Source organism: Plecotus auritus (genome assembly GCF_963455305.1).
Source record: "Plecotus auritus genome assembly, chromosome: 3".
Lineage (NCBI taxonomy): Eukaryota > Metazoa > Chordata > Mammalia > Chiroptera > Vespertilionidae > Plecotus > Plecotus auritus.
In genome coordinates, this window is record NC_137772.1 from 31,380,127 (window position 1) to 31,399,723 (window position 19,597).

The following is a 19,597-nucleotide window of genomic DNA, read 5'->3' on the forward strand; positions in this document are numbered from 1 at the left end:
GTGAAAAAAATGGGAAAATGTGTTAAATACAAAAGTAATTCCCATATTAAATAAGCCATGCTTGGCAGATCTAACTGAACCACTAGATAAATAGCTAATGGTGAAATATAAGTTACAGAAACAAAGTCTGAAAACCCTCAGGAAGGGGATTTCCCACAGTCAGCCGAGCTATGCAGAGCAGTGCATTTACTGACGTACTATGTCCTGTAAGTGATTTGGTAGCTAGATACCCAAATATCAGAAGACCCCACAGGCTGTGCTGAATGACTGCACTGACCACGGATTGAACACCAATTGAGGGTTATTCCCAGGCAGCCAAGACAACAAGGCCCAGTTCGGTACTAACCTGTCCATTGCTGGTCACAGTTGCATTTTCAAACATGAAGTAAGCACCAAAGAAAAATACCAGAGCGTCGAATACTCCTAAGAATGTCCAGTAAATGAACGCTCGCCAGCGGAGTAGAGCGTTCTTGGTGATATCTCTGTGGAAGGAAAACAGTGAGAAAATAGTGGCTGCATTCCATTAAAATGGGCCTCAGCCAGGAACCCCGCTGTCTCCATTGTGCTCTGCAGTGACCACCTGTGTCCACTCGGGGCCTCTAAGTCACTGGAGAGATTCCCCCAGTGAAAACATCTGACAAAAATCACAACCAGGGCACTGGCATGGGCACCATCCACCCATCCTACTTGGGTGTCCCAGTTTTACAGATGCTCTCTGTATTCTTTCTTACAACTACATCTGAAATCTAAAATTTTCTGAAATACAGTAAGTTTAATTTAAAAAGCCATAAAAAAAAACGAGTAACACATTGACATATGCCAGACATCCTGAAGTGCAGACAAACATAATTTCCTTGTTATTAAGACATACTTTTTAAAAGCAGAAAAGAACACACCAAAATCAGATCTGTTAACTTTTCCCCCCGTCACTGAATAAAGCAGAGCATATTTGGTTTTTAAAGAATAATTCAGGTCATAGATGCACTGGGGTTATAAGGGGATAGACATCCTTATCCCCAGTCCTTTCGTAATTTATAAAATAAAAAAAAACATGGTAAAAAAATAAAAAAACAAAAGGCATGGTAAAGAAAACACAATATGGCAAAATACGAACTGGCTTAATATGTACATTTTAAATGCAACATAGATCTTCTATCTATTAGTAAATTTGAAGTACAATCAGTCAAATTACATTGATTCTTGCTGAAGGACTCTGGTAAAAGCAAGTGCATCAGCTGACACTGCATGTTTCTGGTTTTAAAGTAATTCAACCAGGCATTTATTTGGAGGCACCGCCCTCTGGCTGCCTCGTTATTCTCCAAGCTCTAAAGCAAGTGTGCCTGAGTCAGGTTCCGTACCTGTAGAGGGAAGGGTCCCTCTTGAGTGTGTCCATGCTGACGTGCTGCTCCATCAGGCTGTACAAGAGAATCGGAAGGGAAGTGAAACTGATGTTGTACAGTGTCAGGTAGGCGGTGTCGTACAGCGTCTGCAGGAAGGAGAACATCCACTGAAAACGGCACCCGTACACCTTGTTAAACATATATTTTTAATTTGCAAAGACTTAACACGAGCATTCTGAAATACAGACAGAGCCTTCTTTCTACAGATTTAGAAGGACCAGGACCATTTTCAAAGCTTCATGATGTCAACTAGTCAAGATTAAAATCATGGCTGAGAGAAGGCCCGATGGTGACCCACCCCATTTGGCCACTACAAACTTGCAACAAAAAAAGTTGCATAAAAGCTTGCTATTTTGATCGCCATCTTCAAGCTTCAATTTTCCCCAGTGCCGGACCCTTCAGATAAAAGCAGGTGGCCATAGCCCATCTGAGCAGGACAGGAGAACAAGTGAGCGAGGGAAAGGAGGTGCCCTGACGGTCTCTTCTCCCGTCAGATGGCCTGCACACCTCTGCTTGGCACTTGAAAGTGTCAGAAGCCAATGAATTGTGAGACTCCAAGACAGAATCGCAGATTTAGATTCAATCTGTTCAGAAAGCCCAACACAGCTCTCCCGGGCTTGGGGTAGGCAAGTTCTGGGCACATCACTCACTGGGCCCCAAGGGAGAGCCTGCAGTTAGCAGATGTGGGCCCCTCCATCTCTCCACCCGCTGATGGGCTGCTGAGGGCACTTAGGCCTCCCTCCCCATCCTGGCCTGCATGCCTCTGCTGTCTACTCTCCCCTCACTGCAGCCACCCCCATGTGGGAGGGAGATAAGGCTCAGGGGAGCTTCTGACTTAAGACATTAGGACTCACCTGCTGTGAAAACCCACAGAAGAACTGGTATAAAAACTGAGGGAAAATGAAGCAGACATTCTGAAAGACAAGTCACATGCCTGTTAGTTCAAGGGAACACTGGAAGAAGCATCTAACCTCCTCAGAGGTTGTCCATGTGACACCACTTTATCTGGGGAGTGACCCAAAATGTCCTACATTCTCATATGAGCAGGTAATGGGCTTTACATTTTTTTTTCTTTTTCAATAGCACCTACAGTGCATATGTGACCATGTTCTGGAAACTCTGAGAACAGATAATATAAAAGCAAATTTGTTGAAGAGATAGAAGGGAGCAATGTAGGTATCAGTGTAAACAGGAAAGAATCAAATTGCATAATAAATAAGGAATTAGTTGAAGGAATTATAAAAGAATGCCCCTTTCTCATTCATGATATCTTCTTATCGATTCCACATAAAATTGTGTGAATGGGAGTAAAGCGCTGGGATCAGCCCCTTCCTTGCAGACAATTCTATTTTTACATAAGTCACCCTGTAAGGCATCTGTCTAATGTGTCATTCCATTGCATGTAGTATTCATGAAACAGTGATAGGAGCAAGGAAGTACTTCCTACCTTATAAAAGAAGTATTGCACAAGCTCAGATATCCTAATGTAATAAAAATGCCCATGAACAAGTAGCATCTTCTTTAAATGCTTAAACTTAGGTATTGCATAGTCACTGTTCCTTGCAGCCTGACGACCTTCCTTTCCAATGACGCCTATAAGGAGGGAATAAATGTGCTGAGTGCACGCTTTCTCAACAACATGCAAGTGAAAATGGGAATAAGAAAATAAGGTTAGATACAACCATGGCTGTGAGATTTCTCAGCCATGAACGTACTAAATCCCAGATGCTGCCCTAAATGTGTCATCTGAAGCCTATGATCTTGCCTTTGGCTGTATCCCCTTTTTGTTTAGCTGAAGTGATAAATCTCAGTTAACAAGATGCGCAGGAAATCAAAAAACAAGAGGCTTACCTATGCCCACGTGGGCCTCCAGGATCATGCTGACATCATTTGCGCCATCACCGATGGCTAACGTAATTGGGTGCTCTTTTGAAAATTTGATTAATTTAACAATCTGGAAAAGAAATACAGAACTGATCTTCTCTGTTTTACTTTTGATAAGGTTATCATTAACTAAGTATAAATAAGAAAGATATAAGTTAGGTAAGAAAAATGAAAAAATTATTTACTTAAGCAGGGGTGGGGGACTTTTTTTCTGCCATTTGGATATTATTTATAACGTCATTTGTGGATCATACAAAATTACCAACTTAAAAATTAGCCTGCTATATTTGGTCAAGCATTTAATTAACTCACCCCTAATGCCTTGGCGGGGCCAAACGTTCCCCACCCCTGGCTTAAAGTAAGTACTACATTCGATCTATTTTATCCATATAGGATATATTTCATATTGAAAGAAAAACAAAATAAAGCAAAAGTAGCTAAGGTTTTATTACAATGAGATATGTAGGAAATGGCTGGTTAGCAAAATGAAGATAGACATAAAATAGATGAAGTAGTTTTCAGTTACAGGCTACACTCACATAGTTAAACAAAAGGGAAAGTATATTTAAATATAAAAAGAAAAATCTCAACATTGTATTCTATTAGAAAATATTACTATTACAAACTATTTGCTATCAAGCATCTACTTTTTAAAATACGCTATTCTTAATGCTATTTTAATTTTCAAACTTGTCATGTGTGTAAAAACAAATCTGACAGCCCAATGCAATCACGAATTTCCAAATGTTTTAGCCAATTTCTTTATAATATATCTATTTTCCATTCATGTGTCTAAATGATGGTTTGAGATACAGAAGTAAAAAGATTAGGGGGAAAATGTATAGATTGCCTTCTTGTTTCAAGATGATAGACTGAAACAAAAATTAATTTGTAAAAAAGTTTGTTAGACTCGGTTCAGAACTGCGTTTATGTATAGTACATATAAGGTTGACATAGAATCAAACACATAAGAGGGGGGTAGGGAATAAAACCGGTTTTTATCTTAGATAGAATGTATATGAGTTTTCAAGTCTCAACTTGTCCTCACAAAGAATTACCCAAGGAGGTCCAATCCTATATTCTTAGTAACACTGCCACTTAACAGATTAGTGAAGTGCACGTGCAAGGGACTTTACCTTAACCCACTGGGTTAGTCTGAGCAGTTACGGTTTTCTTTCATGAATCGTTCACAAGAAATTGGTCTAATGTATCTAAAATGTGGTTTAATAAAATTGGAAATATAAAACTGGAATAGTTTTATATCAGAAAGAGATCTATGTTCACATATGTATGCCATAATGCTTTAAAGAGTATTTTTTAAAAAACCATCAGGTGTGTGTTTCCACAAGAATATATTGCAGTGGGTAGAACATGAGTTTGGAATCCGACAAACAGGAAACCAAATTCTGGCTGTAATTTTCCAAATGCCTCCTTTTTGAAAAGTTACCCTGGTTTTCTGCACATCAGGTACTTCCTTTGTAAAAGCAGATTAACATCAGCCATCTATCAGGGTTACTCTGAAGGTGAAATGGGTTCGTGTGACTGGCTCAATAATGCTAAGGTCACACCGTCTGCCTTCAGTGTGCATTCCTATCAATGATCATACCTTTGTGGTACCGTTTTATTTTATGAGACAAGTCAGACAGAGACATCGCCCCTAGAAAAGGGTCATCCATTTGATTCAGTGAACTCGTACTCATCACAATAAGCAAAACAAGACCCATGTTTTAAATTTCTATCACATTTGCTTCTATGTAAAAATGGTGGTACTTCGCTAGATTTCAAAAAATATTATCAGTGGTTATGACAACTAATGAATGGCTTTCAGTATTTAAATACCCATCAACCACTAGCTAATCATAAGGGACAGGAGCACAGACCTGGGCCTTCTGCAGAGGGGCCATCCGGCAGCACAGCACGGCGCTGCAGTTCCGGCAGATTTCAAGGAACAGTTCTCGGTAGTTGCTGGAGCTGCCATCTTCTCGGGGTTTCATTATTAAAGACAGCGCAGCTCCATCAATAATTAAACCATAGTCTTGCATATCTGTTGAAAGTCTGTTAATGACACAAATTAGAGAGATTACTCAATAACTAAGTTTATAGATTTTAGAAGACTACATAACTTCCTTGAATATCTAGAGATGCTATAAATCTATGATCAAGGGATTACGAAACTAGTATAGCAACTTGATGTTGTCAATAGATCCTGTGACATATAAAAAACAATGTATAAGGAAACTGATTTTACTATAGGCCGATGTACACAAGAGTTAAGTTCCCACGGTGTCTCATCAATGTTATAACAAAATAGCATTGAATGAAATGATGTTTTTTAAGGCCCTGCTATACAGTAATCCCCGCCCCCTTATCCTCAGAGAACACTTTCCAAGAGCCCATAGTAGTTGCAGGTAGTACCGACCTATATACACTATGTTTTCCCAGATACATATTTCTGATGTAGTTTAATTTATAAATTAGGTACAGAAAGATACCAACAATTAATAAAATAGAACAATTATAATAATACTAGAGGCCCGGTGCACGAAATTCATGCACAGGCGGGGGGGGGGGGGGGGTGTGTCCCTTTAGCCCAGCCTGCACCCTCTCCAATACAGGACATCACTCTCACAACCCTGGACCACTGGCTCCTAACCGCTCACCTGCCTGCCTGCCTGATCGCCCCTCACTTCCCCCCCCACCCTGCTGGCCTGGTTGCCCCTAACTGCCGGCCTGATCACCCCCTAACTGCCTCTGCCTGCCGGCCTGATCACCCCCAACTGCCCCCCCACCCCGCCAGCCTGGTTGCCCCCAGCTGCACCCCCTGCCGGCCTGGTCGCCCATGCAGCCTGCTGTTCAGTCGTTTGGTCGCCCCTCATTGTCTCCCTGCCGGCATGGTCGCCCCACACAGCCTGCTGCTCGGTCGTTTGGTCCCCCTCACTAACACCCCTGCCAGCCTGGTCGCGCCATGCAGCCTGCTGCTCAGTCGTTTGGTTGCCCCTCACTAACCTCCCTGCCGGCCTGGTCACCCTATGCAGCCTGTTTGGTTGTGCATTCGGTTGCGATGGTTGCTTAGGCTTTTATATAAATACATACTGTAATAAAAGTTATCTCAACAGGGTCTTTCTCTCTCTGTCTCTCTTGTGGATACACTGGACAAAGGGATGATTCACGTTCCAGGTGGGACGGAGCAGGATGGCTTGAGATTTCATCATGCTACTCAGAACAGTGCACAGTGAAAACCTGTTAATTATTTCTGGTATTTTCCATTAATACTTGCTGACCACGACCACAGGTAACTGAAACTGGGGAAAGCGAAACTGTGGCTAGAGAGGGACTATTGTATTTCTTGTTTTATCAATATGGTCTTCAAAGTACTGAATGTAAAGCCTTTGACTAAATTTTAAAATTGTGTTTTAAATAAACATTCACATTTCACTTAGGCAAAGCAAACACACAGTTCTAACTGTGGATTCATGTGTGTGTCCCAGTACTGCCCAACAAGAGAAGGAAAGCATTTATCTTGCAGTCTAGAGGTCAGTCTTTATTCCCAAACTTCCTGGCCACATTGGCCACCCTCAGTCTTCATCTTTACAGCTAGTATCTCCTTGGTATTATGCCTGAATGACCTGCATTGGGAAGAACATGGTTATAATATTTCTCTTTGCTGGGTTTCAAAATTATAAGGGATATCTCTAATCCCCAAGAGGGACTCTGCAGAATTAGGTGAAGGGAAATAGCTTTGTACTACTTATGAACAATTTAAAATTTTCGTATGATCAGAGAGCTGCTTTTGCTTTACCTACATTAATGACAACCTAAAACGATTCAAATAAAATCTATTCTTAGATCATGCAAGTAACACCAGCAAGGACAACATTAATAAAATGTATCAGAATAAATTCTGAGTATTCTTGGAAAAAAAACAACTCTGGAGCATATATTGTTTTGTCTTAACAGACAAGTAACCATGTATTATTAGTATATCCTTCCCTGGTCTGGCAGATGCCCTGAGGAATCCAAAGTACCGCCTGTCCTCCCCCACCCCAAGTGTCTTAGAAACAGATGAGAACGCAGCCGGTGTGGCTCAGTAGTTGAGTGTCGACCCATGAACTAAGAGGTCATGGTTAGATTCCCAGTCAGGGCACATGCCCGGGTTTCAGGCTCCATCCCAAGTAGGGGGCATGCAGGAGGCAGCTGATCAATGATTCTCTCTCATCATTGATGTTTCTCTTGCTCTCTCCCTCTCCCTTCATCTCTCTGAAATCAATAAAAACATATTTTTTTAAAAAGACACATGAAAATGATCCCATTCATAATATTTTATAAATCCATCAATCAAATTTTTTTGTATCCTTTAACCAGCAGTGTGAAAGTACACACACACACACACACACACACACACACACACACACACACACCCCTCTCTTATGCACACCCTCTGTGTAAAAAGACACGTTACAGTTGCTAAAAAGAAATAGCTCTGCTCATATTTCAGGTGGTCCCTCTAACCACGCTGATGCTGTTACTGATGGGAGGGCAGAACCACATTCCTAGCAAGGGTGTTGAGGCTCTCTCCTTGCAAACGAAGGTCACCTACCCTGAGAGGTTGTCCCTGGTTAAGCTGCCGTTGTGGCGCAGGACAGTTTTACTCAGCTCAAACAGGACATCATGTAAACTCTGTTCCTCGATTTTCTTGGTGGTTAGTTCAAGCAGCTGTGTGTTCCTCCTGAAAAGTTTGCAGGCATAGCAGGTGGCTGCTGCTGTCTCCATCTTGTCCCCGGTGAGCACCCAGACTTTGATGCCAGCCTTCTGCAGAGCTTCTATGGTGTCAGCAGCTTTCTCCTGGAGCCTAGAACCCAAAAAACGAAACAACAAACACCAGGGCTGACAAAGGCAAATCAAAACAAACCATTTTAGAAACTTGTGATCTATTAAAATATTTTAATAGGCCTTCAGAATTAAAAAGCACCCCCATCGTGCCCTGGCTGGTTTGGCTCAGTGGATAGAGCGTCGGTTGTGGACTGAAGGGTCCCGGGTTCGATTCTGGCCAGGGGCTCATGCCTGGGTTGCGGGCTCGGTCCCCAGTGGGGGGCGTGCAGGAGACAGCTGGTCAATGACTCTCTCTCATCCTGAATATTTCTATTTTTCTCTCCCTCTCCTTTCCTCTCTGAAATCAATAAAAATATATTAAAAAAAAAAAAAGCACCATTGCGCTGACTCAATGATCTTATGGTAAAATGCCCGAATCTGTCTTTAAAGTGTATTAAATTTTTACCCCCTCCCCAACTAAACACTTTTTAATACCTAATAGATAACATGGATAAAATATCCAGAAGTAATGGCTGTCTTGCATTGCCATACACCAGCATGGCATTTTTGGTCTAGCTGGGACTCACTACCCAGAGAGGCTTTAGGCAATTGTAAGAAAGACCATATAACCATCAACAACAAAAAGTCCAACCCAGGGAAAAATGAGATCTGGAAAAGAGATAGTCAGTAATATTCATTATCTTTTCTTTTGGCAAAAACTATTCAAATGTTGCCTCTTATCAAACTGGAGCCCAGGTTGCTGTAAATCATGTAACACGCTGACAATGTTAGCAGTGCTTCTATGACTGGCTAACAGGCATCACAAGCTTCCCAAGTGTCAGCTGCTGTGTGAAGTGTTTCTCGTGTGACATTTCACTTTTACAACCAACGTAAGGGGTGAGGACTTTATCACCACCCCATTTTACGTGTGGAAAATCCAAAGCTGCAGAGCTTACAAAACGTGTCTGAGGGTAAACGGCTCTCTTGACATTGGTCAGACTGTCTCGCTATCCATGGAAGTCTGCCATCAAAACCATGCTTGCCTCCTTTGGGGGGGCCTGGCCTTTTTCCAAGTTTTAGAGTCTTAGGTTTGGATAGGCGTGTGGAGTAATGCCGTGTGTCTCTGCCAAGCACTGCATAGAAGAAATGGATTCAGATTCTAACTGGAAAGATTTGGTTAGATTCTGGAATCAGCCTCCAAGGTTGACCACACAATCATAGTATTCTAGAGATAGAAAAAAAATCTCTAATTTCATCTTTTTTTTTTTTTTTTTAAGGAAACTGAGGCTGAGAGTGGTCTGCAAAGAGGCTGGCCAGAGATTTTAAAGATGTACACAAATATCATCACTTCAAAGCCACCCACACCAGTATCTATTATCAATATTTTGATGTCTCAACTCCCCACTGAGTCAATCTGCTCCACAACCCTCTTGAGGGCCCCTGCACATTGGCTCTGCCTGATCGGTTCCTCCATTCGAAAGAGCCTTCCCCTTTCCCACCACTTCCTTCCAGGTCCAGGCCCAACCCTCACCCAGGCAAACACCAACCTCCGAAATATCTCTCTCCTGCCGAATGCACAACTCCATTCTATGACTACGGTTCCACGTTGTAAACCTGTCCTGTGCATGCTATGCTTTCTCATGTTTATACTTGTGTCCATACCTGTTATACTCTGGACTGAATGATGAAAGGGACTAAAGAAACAAAAACAAATACACACACAAAAACCCCAAACAAACATGGGACAAACTGATCAGTCTCAGAGGGAAGGTGGGGGTGGACAGGTGGGAAGAGATTAACCAAAGAACTTATATGCAAACTAGAGGCCCAGTGCACGAAATTCATGCACGGGGGGCGGGGGGTGTCCCTCAGCCCAGCCTGCACCCTCTCCAATCTGGGACCACTCAAGGGATGTCCGACTGCCCATTTAGGCCTGATCCTGGTAGGATCGGGTCTAAAAGGGCAGTCGGACATCCCTCTCACCATCCAGGACTGCTGGCTCCCAACTGCTCGCCTGCCTGCCTTCCTGATTGCCTCTAACCGCTCTGCCTGCCAGCCTGATCACCCCCTAACCACTCCCCTGCCAGCCTGATTGATGCCTAACTGCTCCCCTGCCAGCCCGATTGCCCCCAACTGCCCTCCCCTGCAGGCCCAGTCACTCCCAACTTCCCTCCTCTGCCGGCCTGGTCCCTCCCAACTGCCCTCCCCTGCTGGCCGGATTGCCCACAACTGCCCTCCCTTGCAGGCCTGGTCCCTCCCAACTGCCCTCCCCTGCTGGCCATCTTGTGGTGGCCATCTTGTGTCCACATGGGGGCAGCCATCTTGTGTGTTGGAGTGACAGTCAATTTGCATATTACTCTTTTATTAGATAGGATATGCATAACCTGTGGACATAGACAATAGTGTGGTGAAGGCCTGGAGTTAGGACAGTGGGGGAGGACTGGAAGGGGAGGGAAAAAGGGTACATCTGTATTGCTTTCAACAATAAAGACCAATGTAAAAAAACAAAAAACAAATCCAAATAAACCCAAAACTTCCTGCATTGTCCAATCTCATGTTATTGAGATTGAGAACGCAGTAAATGCTTGTTAAAAACATGGAAAAACTGTAGGTTTCGAGTTAAGGATTTAAATTTTGGACCAATATGTAGATATTAAAGTCTTTCAACCTTTATAGGCAATAAAATCTCAGTAAACTTATGGAGCTTCTATTTCATTCTTTTACATTGGAATATTTTTTTCTTTTCCATTTTCTCATTCTCAGCAGGTCCATGGCCATTTCTTAGTGCATTAATAAGCCTTAAGTAACTTTTAGCTCTTGTTTCAGACTTGTCACAGATTAGAGGCTCTTTCTTTAGAAGCATTTGAAAACCTGTCATCAGTAATTTTACCAGTTCTTCTTATATTATTTGCAATATTCCACTTGATGACATTAAGCATGTTAAGACCTACATTTTTACACCTGTATTTGGAAAGAACTAGTAACAAATTTAGACACGTTATTGATTCCATTCTAAAGAATCATTTTAAAAAATAACCCTGTAAAATATCTTGACTATGCATAACATAATTCAAAAATGCTGACTATTTCTGGTTTCTTCTGGGAAAGTGTGAATTCAGGAATCTTATTCATGGAAAGTAAAACATCACCCAGTCATGAGTTGCCTGTGATAGCATCTCCCCTCATCCTCACCTGTCCACCCCGACAGGCAGTCAGACAGCCTGTCTCTTCTGACCTGTGAATACGTGCCTTCCGTGTGGCTGACACTTTCCTCTGAAGCACCTGTGTGGCATCATGCTTTATTTCTGGAGATGGCATAGTGTTTACTTACCGATCCTCAACGGCGGTAGCACCAAGCAGAATAAGATCTGTCTCTATCTGTTCATAGGCTTCTGCTAATTTCTTATCTCGATCTTGAAGGGCCACCTTGCAAGCCTGTAGCAATTTATAAATGTCTTCATATTCTCCTGGGCTGAGCCTTTTGTACGCAACGCACAAAGTCCGAAGACCCTCCTGTGGGAGACAATGCATTTCACGTGAATTCCAGGGTCACTGTGCCAAAACATTATGTTTCAATAGCTTTCTCGATACTTCCTTTCTTTAATTCGAATTACTAACCAAAGAATTCTAAAACAACCAACCCTAAAATGGGTTGACCATTTACAACTGCGTTATTCACATCTATATCAAATATAATCATTACAGATCACAGAAAAAATTCAAACTAGTAAGCATGGGAATAAATAATAAAGTCAGGGCCATCCAAAGATAAGACTTTGTTCTTTTATTTTGAAAAACTAGAGGCCCGGTGCATGCAATTCATGCATGGGGTGGGGGGGAGGTCCCCCAGCCTGGCCTGCACCCTCTTCAATTCGGGATCCCTCTCACAATCTGGAACCACTGGCTCCTAACTGCTCACCCGCCTGCCTGATGCCCCTAACTGCTCCCCTGCTGGCCCGATGGCCCTAACTGCTCTCCCCTACCGGCCTGATCCCCCAACTGCCTATCTGCACTCCACTCCTGGCCTGATCCCCCTGCCTATCTGTTCTCCCCTCCTGGCCTGATCCCCCTAACTGCCTATCTGCACTCCCTTCCTGACCTGATCCCCCAACTGCCTATCTGCTCTCCCTTCCTCTCTGCGCCCTTGCCCTTCGGACCCCGGCACAGACTTGCTGAGAGCTCTCCACCATGGCCTCGCCCCCATCCTGACTGGTCATTACATGACAGCATCCTGGACAATTTGCATATTCCTCTATTATTAGTATAGATGAAGAGATAAACTTTTTTAGGGTAGTAATTTGCAATTCTATGGTGAATACCAAATGGTATTTCTAAAGTAAACATTTTTCACACAGGAGTTTGTAATTCCATTTGATCTTATGTAGCACTTGCTGAAGGAAGCAGCTAGGCCAGGGGTGGGCAAACTTTTTGACTCGAGGGCCACAATGGGTTCTTAAACTGGGCTGGAGGGCCGGAACAAAAGCATGGATGGAGTGTTTGTGTAAACTAATATAAATTCAAAGTAAAGGAGCGGAGGGGAGAGCAAGAGAACTGGATAGAACAGCCAGATCCAGCCCGCGGGCCGTAGTTTGCCCAAGGCTGGGCTAGGCTATGTATCAAACCCATTGGGTCCACAGGAGAGTGAAATAAGAATTTAGGAATAACAAACTCTCTGCTGTGATCATAATTCTGGGTGTCACCACACACAGAGAATAAACGCACCACCCCAGCCAGCGAGACACATGTAAGTTGGTCTCTCAGAACTGATAAGCCACACACAGAACACTGGATTCCATCAATGTGTTAGCGTGGGGCTTTCACAGCAGGAATGTGCCTGTCCCTTCCTCTCTGCCTGGCAGGATGACTACAGGGAGATGGTCTTCTGCCCCTCAAAGAGAACGTTAGCAGATTTCCAGGAGCTGAGAGAAGGCTCATGGCATAAGCTGAAAGAAGTGAGCGCATTCCCCTATGCACTGTGGTACACAAAACGCCTGGTGAAAAGTTTAATGTCAGAAAGCCAAGTTATTAAAGAGTTGAGACAAAAGTTTAAAACGGGTTCTAAGGGAAAGGGACCACCTGGTTAAGAAATGGGCCCCGGAGTGGAAAGTCCTGTACCCTTTTCTGCAGGAGCCTCTAGGGCAGGAGACATAATGCCATAATGGTACGCTGTGGGAACCCTGAGTTTTAAAGTCTGGGTTTTCCTGATGCCCGGGCAGCACTGGTTGGATAGAACACACTGAATTCCATTTTGGTCCCATGAACTTCCTTTCATTCAGATATGATTTGCGTCTGAAGGAGTGGGAGGGGTGCATGGGAGAAACCGGGAGCAGAGAACATCCTCTCCCCTGTCCTGGGCAGAGACCCCCGGGTTCAGCAATGAGCATCCCGTCCAGAGCCTATCCTACTGACTTGTGTGGTTATCAGTGTGGCCAGTGTCACACAGCCATCTGACCACTCTGGGAAAAGGCCTCGCTGTCATTTCAGATATGGTTTTGAAGTGACTTGCAGATGGGGCTGCCCCCTCAGGGTTAACTTTGCACACCCTGTATTAAAACTGATCGTCTGTAAGTGGATTACATTCTGCATGTGTACACTTAAGTACTTAAAAGAAGTCCTTCATCTTCTATTCCAACAGGCTCCTCACCTCAGTGGGTAGCAGAAATTTGTGCCATTGTTATTTTCACGATTCTGTACACAAAAGGTTCCATAATATTAAGCCTGCAGCTTATTTACCGATTCCTGCTGGTTCCGTGGCAGCTGCTTTGTTGGACCAGTAGGTGTTACTAGGCGCTTTAATACGAAGTGGAAGCCAAAGGGTTTGCACATGGCAGCCACATTTAACAGAGTTTACCATTGCAGCAGCTGCTGCAGGCATGCATGGTCTCAGTGGAAGAAGGATGCTTCTCAGACAATATACACATTTAATGCCATAATATTTAGAGTCAAGCAGGGGGAATGTGTCTATGAAGAGCCACACATCACTGGTTTACAGTCTGATGTGGAGGGGAGGAGGGTTTCCCTCTGTCAGAGATGCACAGCTTGTCTCACACCCACAGCAGTGCTTGGAGAGAGGGAACTGGAGCCTGGGGTGGGTGGGGGTGGGGTTAAGGGGGAGCTCGAAAGCTCAGATTTGGTAAAAAACTGAACAATATTGCTGAATTTATAGGACAGACTATGCTTCAGAATGAGAGGTGTGAAGAAGACCAAACAGGTGAAGACACACGAAAGCCTAAGAGCCAATGGATTTTTGAAAAGGAATCATTAGAAATTGTTCAGCATAAAGATCTACTTTCTCCAATATAATCACCACAAATGTGCTTATAATGTGGATCCCACAATCATCTACCAATCAACCCAGCCCCCACCTCAAAATAAAAGTAAACAAAACATGCAACGGGCTCCTGAGTCCACCTGCTGGGGGTGGTACCCAGGTCGAACACCACCCGTGTGGAAATCAACGGGGGATTTTCCAGGTTGTGCACACGTGGTCCATTCTGACTTTAAGTGCATCCCTTAAAGCCACGTGGCATCCTCAGTTAGGAGTCTTTCCTTCCTGACCCGGGAGCACCATGGGACCCGTGCCCCGAGCCTCCCATCTCACCACAGCGTTGCGCTCCACTCTGGATCGGATCTGTTCGACTTTGCCTTCTATGACTCGGGGAAATATTGAAGAATCTGCTCCTTTGCAAAAGAGAAAAATTTCTTCTAGAAAATGAGAAGAAAATAAAAAGATGTTTGATTTAATCACAATTTGGGGAAGACTAAATTAGTGTTCATATTATGCTACTAAGAAATAAAAACAGGGATACCAGTGCTGAGACTGTTGTAAAGGAGATTTCAATAGTTCAGTTACCATGAAAAGTCAGGAAAAAATTAAATCTACGGATCACCCCAAAGCCTCATTTTATCCTTACAACCCCAGAAACCTCCTAGGAAAGCCACAAACAAGGAAAATAAGTGGCTCCGGAGTGTCCTGCCTCCTGTCACTCTGCCTTCTCTCGGGTTAGGATGTGAGTGAGCAATGAAATGACCCTGGGACCAGGAGGGGGTAAGGAAATAAAGGGTGTGGCTGACCCAGAAGTGGGGATAACAATTTGTGAAATGCTAGGAGTAAACATCAAATCCCAGTAGAACGCATTGCACTTTGACATAGAACACGGCATTTGAGTCACCATCAACCAGAGTTACAAGAAATGTCTGTTTTATCATTGTGGCCCCACCTTTCAAGTAATATCCCAATTACTATGCACATATTTGTACTGTAGATGCATGCTTCTTGTCCCTCAAGATAAAACGATTTTCTCTTCCAGATAAGTAGGGGGACTCTCTAGTCTATGACAAAAGGAGATTAGAGCGACAGAGACACCAGTCCTGAAACACAGGCCCCTCGGGCGTGGAGGCTCCTGGCCTGCAAAGCCATGAGCCCCTTTGCCAGGCGGGCTTTGCTGATCTTCAGCTCCTGGAAGGAAAAGCTGGGGTGGCCTGTCACAGGCTGCAGGGCTTGAGAAGGGGCACTACCACTGTGACCTGTGCTGTATTCTTATTTTTCTTCAGACAGAAAGTTCGAATGCTGAGCTCCCTGGCCCGGGGTTGATCCTTAGAAACCCTAGATGTTGACGGTCCTCAGAATTGTATCTGGGAAACCAAATCCAGAGGCACTAGGAGAAGCCGGCAATGGTCCCACCTCAGCAAGTCCCCAGTGGGGCGGTCAGGGAGGGGCTGTGTGCAGGGGCTAGAGCACACGGGGAACCCACTTGGGCCCATTCATGTACTCAGCTACAGTATGCATAGTGCATCTTGGCTTATTTCCTTGGTCCCAGAAAGAACTAACTCCTGGGATACACACAGTGAAAACATCTATATATCTATATCTATATCTATATCTATATCTATATCTATATCTATATCTATATCTATATCTATATAAAAGCCTAAGTGACCATTAAGACCAGTCAACAGAAGGACCAGTTGACCAGTCACTATGACACGCACTAACCACCAAGGGGCAGATGCTCAACGCAGGAGCTGCCCTCTGGTGGTCAGTGCGCTCCCACAGCCAACCTCCCATGGTTCCTCTCTCCACCTCTCACCCCTCCCCCTGCCAGCCAGGCCCGATCGGCCCTGATTGCCGGCCAGGCCAAGGGACCCCACCCATGCACGAATTCATGCACTGGGCCTCTAGTTAAAAAGACAGCACAATTTATGCTCACACAAGTCTTGAAATTAAACCAAGGGTAACGTCAACCTTTGGCTAGAAAGGATGGTGTCTGGTGATGTCTGTGTCGCCAGCACATGACCTGAGCTGTGGCTGAGCAGAGGCTGGGACAGACCTGGGAGCATGGCCAGCCACACGGAGCAGGAATCCACCAGAGCAGGAAGTCCCATCCCTAGAAGATGGCCACGTGACCGCCCAGGTCTGTGACCTGGGATTCTTAGTCACATACCAACCACCTGATGTCAGATTCCATTCCCGTCTGCCAGACAACTTCTAGCCAATGTTCCTATGTCATCAGATACAGCTTGGAACAAGAACTGTAGTCCAGATGACATAATGATACATCCTTAAACAATAATACATTTCTTTTTCTAGGAAAATCATGGGTGACTCATAGTAATGGCTTGTAAAAGGCTTAAATTCTTTACTGTCTCAATGTGTCGATTCCTCTTTATTTTTTTTAAAATATATTTTATTGATTTTTTACAGAGAGGAAGGGAGAGGGATAGAGAGTTAGAAACATTGATGAGAGAGAGACATCGATCAGCTGCCTCCTGCACACCCCCCACTGGGGATGTGCCCGCAACCAAGGTACATGCCCTTGACCAGAATCGAACCTGGGACCCTTCAGTCCGCAGGCCGACGCTCTATCCACTGAGCCAAACCGGTTAGGGCTCTATGCCCACTTTAGACATGGGACAAGTTCAGTCTTAAGATTTGGGTGAGGAGAGACTTGGATACAAAAATATCCACAATATAAAGCAAAATATAATCTTCAAAGACAAGAGCAGACACTATTTGGCACAAGCCTTAGATCTTCTTTTCCAAGTTTGTAAGCAAGCAGGCAGCTACTAACCCAGAGCAGTGCACACACAGGTGATAAATAAGATAAAGCAGCACACAGGTGAGGTGACCCTAACCTGCAGCAGCTCACACAGGTGACCTGATGCTAAGCTACAGAAGAGCATGCTGTGGGACCGAGCTCAGGTCTGATGGCTGTAGCACTTCTCAGTGGAGAGCTCTCACCAAGAAATTCAAGTTGTTGCCCTGACCAATTTGGCTCAGTGGATAGAGCATCGGCCTGTGGACTGAAAGGTCCCAGGTTCGATTCCGGTCAAGGGCATGTACCTTGGTTGCAGGCACATCCCCAGTAGGAGGTGTGCAGAAGGCAGCTGATTGATGTTTCTCTCTCATCGATGTTTCTAACTGTCTATCCCTCTCCCTTCCTCTCTGTAAAAAATCAATAAAATATATTAAAAAAAAAAAAAAAGAAATTCAAGTTGTTAACTGGCTGTCGTGGCCTATAGTCTCCAGTCTCCCCTAATGGAGTCAAGGGTCCATTAGGCTGTAAAACCAGTGCAATCAGTGTCATCTCCGGGGATGTTACTACTTAGAGAACAACTTGTTGAATTAAATATTCAAACTTCTCTTACAATGAATTGATGCAGTGGCCAGGTCAGATGGCATGACAGTCACCCCTCTAAGCCCACAGTTCCTCAAAGATGCCTTCGGAAATATGTAGGTATCTCGTGGAAGAGATATTCTAATGACGTGAATGGGCATACATTCTTAATGTGACCCCGCCCCTTTTCAAGCTCTCATGATGCCCTTTTTGATGGTAAATGGAAGTTGTTAAGGAAGATTCCGCGGTACATCCCGTGGGTACCAGCACTGTGACCATGCAGTTCAGGAGAATGCATAAGTGGGGTAGGAGACGGTTTGTGGATAACGGATGCATTGCTTCCTGATACTATGATCATTACTGCAGGCTCAGGGCTGCTGCATGATTCAGCTCCTAGACTTCACATTTGTAAGGGGGAAAATATCAAGACAGAAAGATTTCCACAATGCAATGCCTTCTTTTGGAAAAATCTGAACGGCTTAAACTCACAGGAGAGTCCTTCATTTGTGCACAGTGAAATAACCTTCTGCACTTGGGCAAGTGTTAGCACATTGACCTGAACTGTTTCAAACACCATGGTGTGTATGCTTCCCAATGTCCTGCTGATCCTACTGGTAAAATCTCTGTTTCCATGTGTATGGGCAGTGTTCATATTATAAACTACTTTATGTCCCATGATATTTAGGGCAAGTCTCACTGGTGGAGCCCACTCTTATCCACGTAGGATAAGCTGGTTCAGAGAGGAGCAAAGCATGTGGATAAAAGACCCAGCTTTGGCCTGGCTGGCGTAGCTCAGTGTCTGAGCATCAACCTATGAACCAGGAGGTCATGGTTAGACTCCCAGTCAGGGCACATGCCCGGGTTGCAGGCTCGATTCCTAGCAGGAAGTGTGCAGGAGGCAGCTGATCAATGATTCTCATCATTGATGTTTCTCTTTCTCTCCCTCTTCTTCTCTGAAATCAATAAAAATATATTTTTTAAAAAAGAGAGAGAGATACAGCTCTACGACAGCCCAGCTCCCAGGGCAGCCAGGGCGCTGCCACCAGGCTCAGCAATCAGCACATGGAACTCCACTCTTTGAAAAATAATGCACAGGGCAAAGATATGCCTTCAGCAACCTCCATGGTCTTAGAGGAGAAAACAAGGTATTGCTGGTTCTATCAGAAGAAAGTCAGAATGGCTCTGTTTAATGAAAGGTACTTTGTGTATTTACTCCCCATCGAAATGAAATTCTCTCCACATGAGTGTTAGATAGGACTGACACAAAATTCCCCAGCATGCCCTCAGATCACTATTTTAGGCTGAGTCTGTTTAGTTCCAGGGTAGTGGCTGCATTTGGTTGCTCACCAGGCAACTTTCCAAAGAGATAAACATAGTCTGGTATTGCCTAGTTTTAAGAAACCAAATAGAACAAGATCCCACATCTCTTGATAAAATGCATTTTGAAGGTGCATTCGTAAATTGAACTTAGCAGTATTTATTGAGCAATCATTGGTAGTGTTGTGGTGGATATACTGCTGATAAAAGCATAGATTCTGCATTTAGGATGCTTGCAGTCTAGCCAGGTCAGAAGACAAACAGCTCATCTGACTGAGGCAACCAGGCCAGGCTTCCTACCAGGTGGCTGTTTAGCTGTCCTTGGAACAGTACAAATGAGCAAGAGGGCTTCTAAGTGTAAAAGTCCCTACCAGGTCGAGAACTTCAGGTAGAAAAGCCCACACTCGGTAGAGAGCCTCCAAGTGCAGAAGTCCCCATCAGGTAGAGAACTTCAGGTAGAACACTCCCCACCAGGTAGAGGGCCTCCAGTTGAAAAAGTCCATGCTGCACACATTCTGAGGTTGCTGGGAATGGAAGCTAGGAAGGCAGCTCAGGGCTTCCATGAAAAAA

At 44.2% G+C, this 19,597-nt stretch overlaps 1 protein-coding gene across 5 annotated transcripts in view; it reads right to left on the minus strand.

Annotated features, from left to right (window-relative positions):
- ATP11A (ATPase phospholipid transporting 11A) overlaps positions 1–19,597 on the minus strand; it is a 142,633-nt gene that overhangs the window by 19,101 nt on the left and 103,935 nt on the right. For 3 of the 5 annotated variants that reach the window (XM_080661614.1, XM_080661613.1, XM_080661612.1), the window contains exons 17-25: positions 14,695–14,798; positions 11,425–11,606; positions 7,882–8,133; positions 5,165–5,339; positions 3,252–3,354; positions 2,848–2,993; positions 2,255–2,314; positions 1,359–1,486; positions 347–482 (exon numbers count right to left, since the gene is read on the minus strand). In XM_080661614.1, coding sequence (XP_080517740.1) covers positions 347–482; positions 1,359–1,486; positions 2,255–2,314; positions 2,848–2,993; positions 3,252–3,354; positions 5,165–5,339; positions 7,882–8,133; positions 11,425–11,606; positions 14,695–14,798 — 1,286 coding nt within the window. The remainder of the gene's footprint in view (positions 1–346; positions 483–1,358; positions 1,487–2,254; positions 2,315–2,847; positions 2,994–3,251; positions 3,355–5,164; positions 5,340–7,881; positions 8,134–11,424; positions 11,607–14,694; positions 14,799–19,597) is intronic. The other 2 variants (XR_013960194.1, XR_013960195.1) reach the window with 1 other exon arrangement.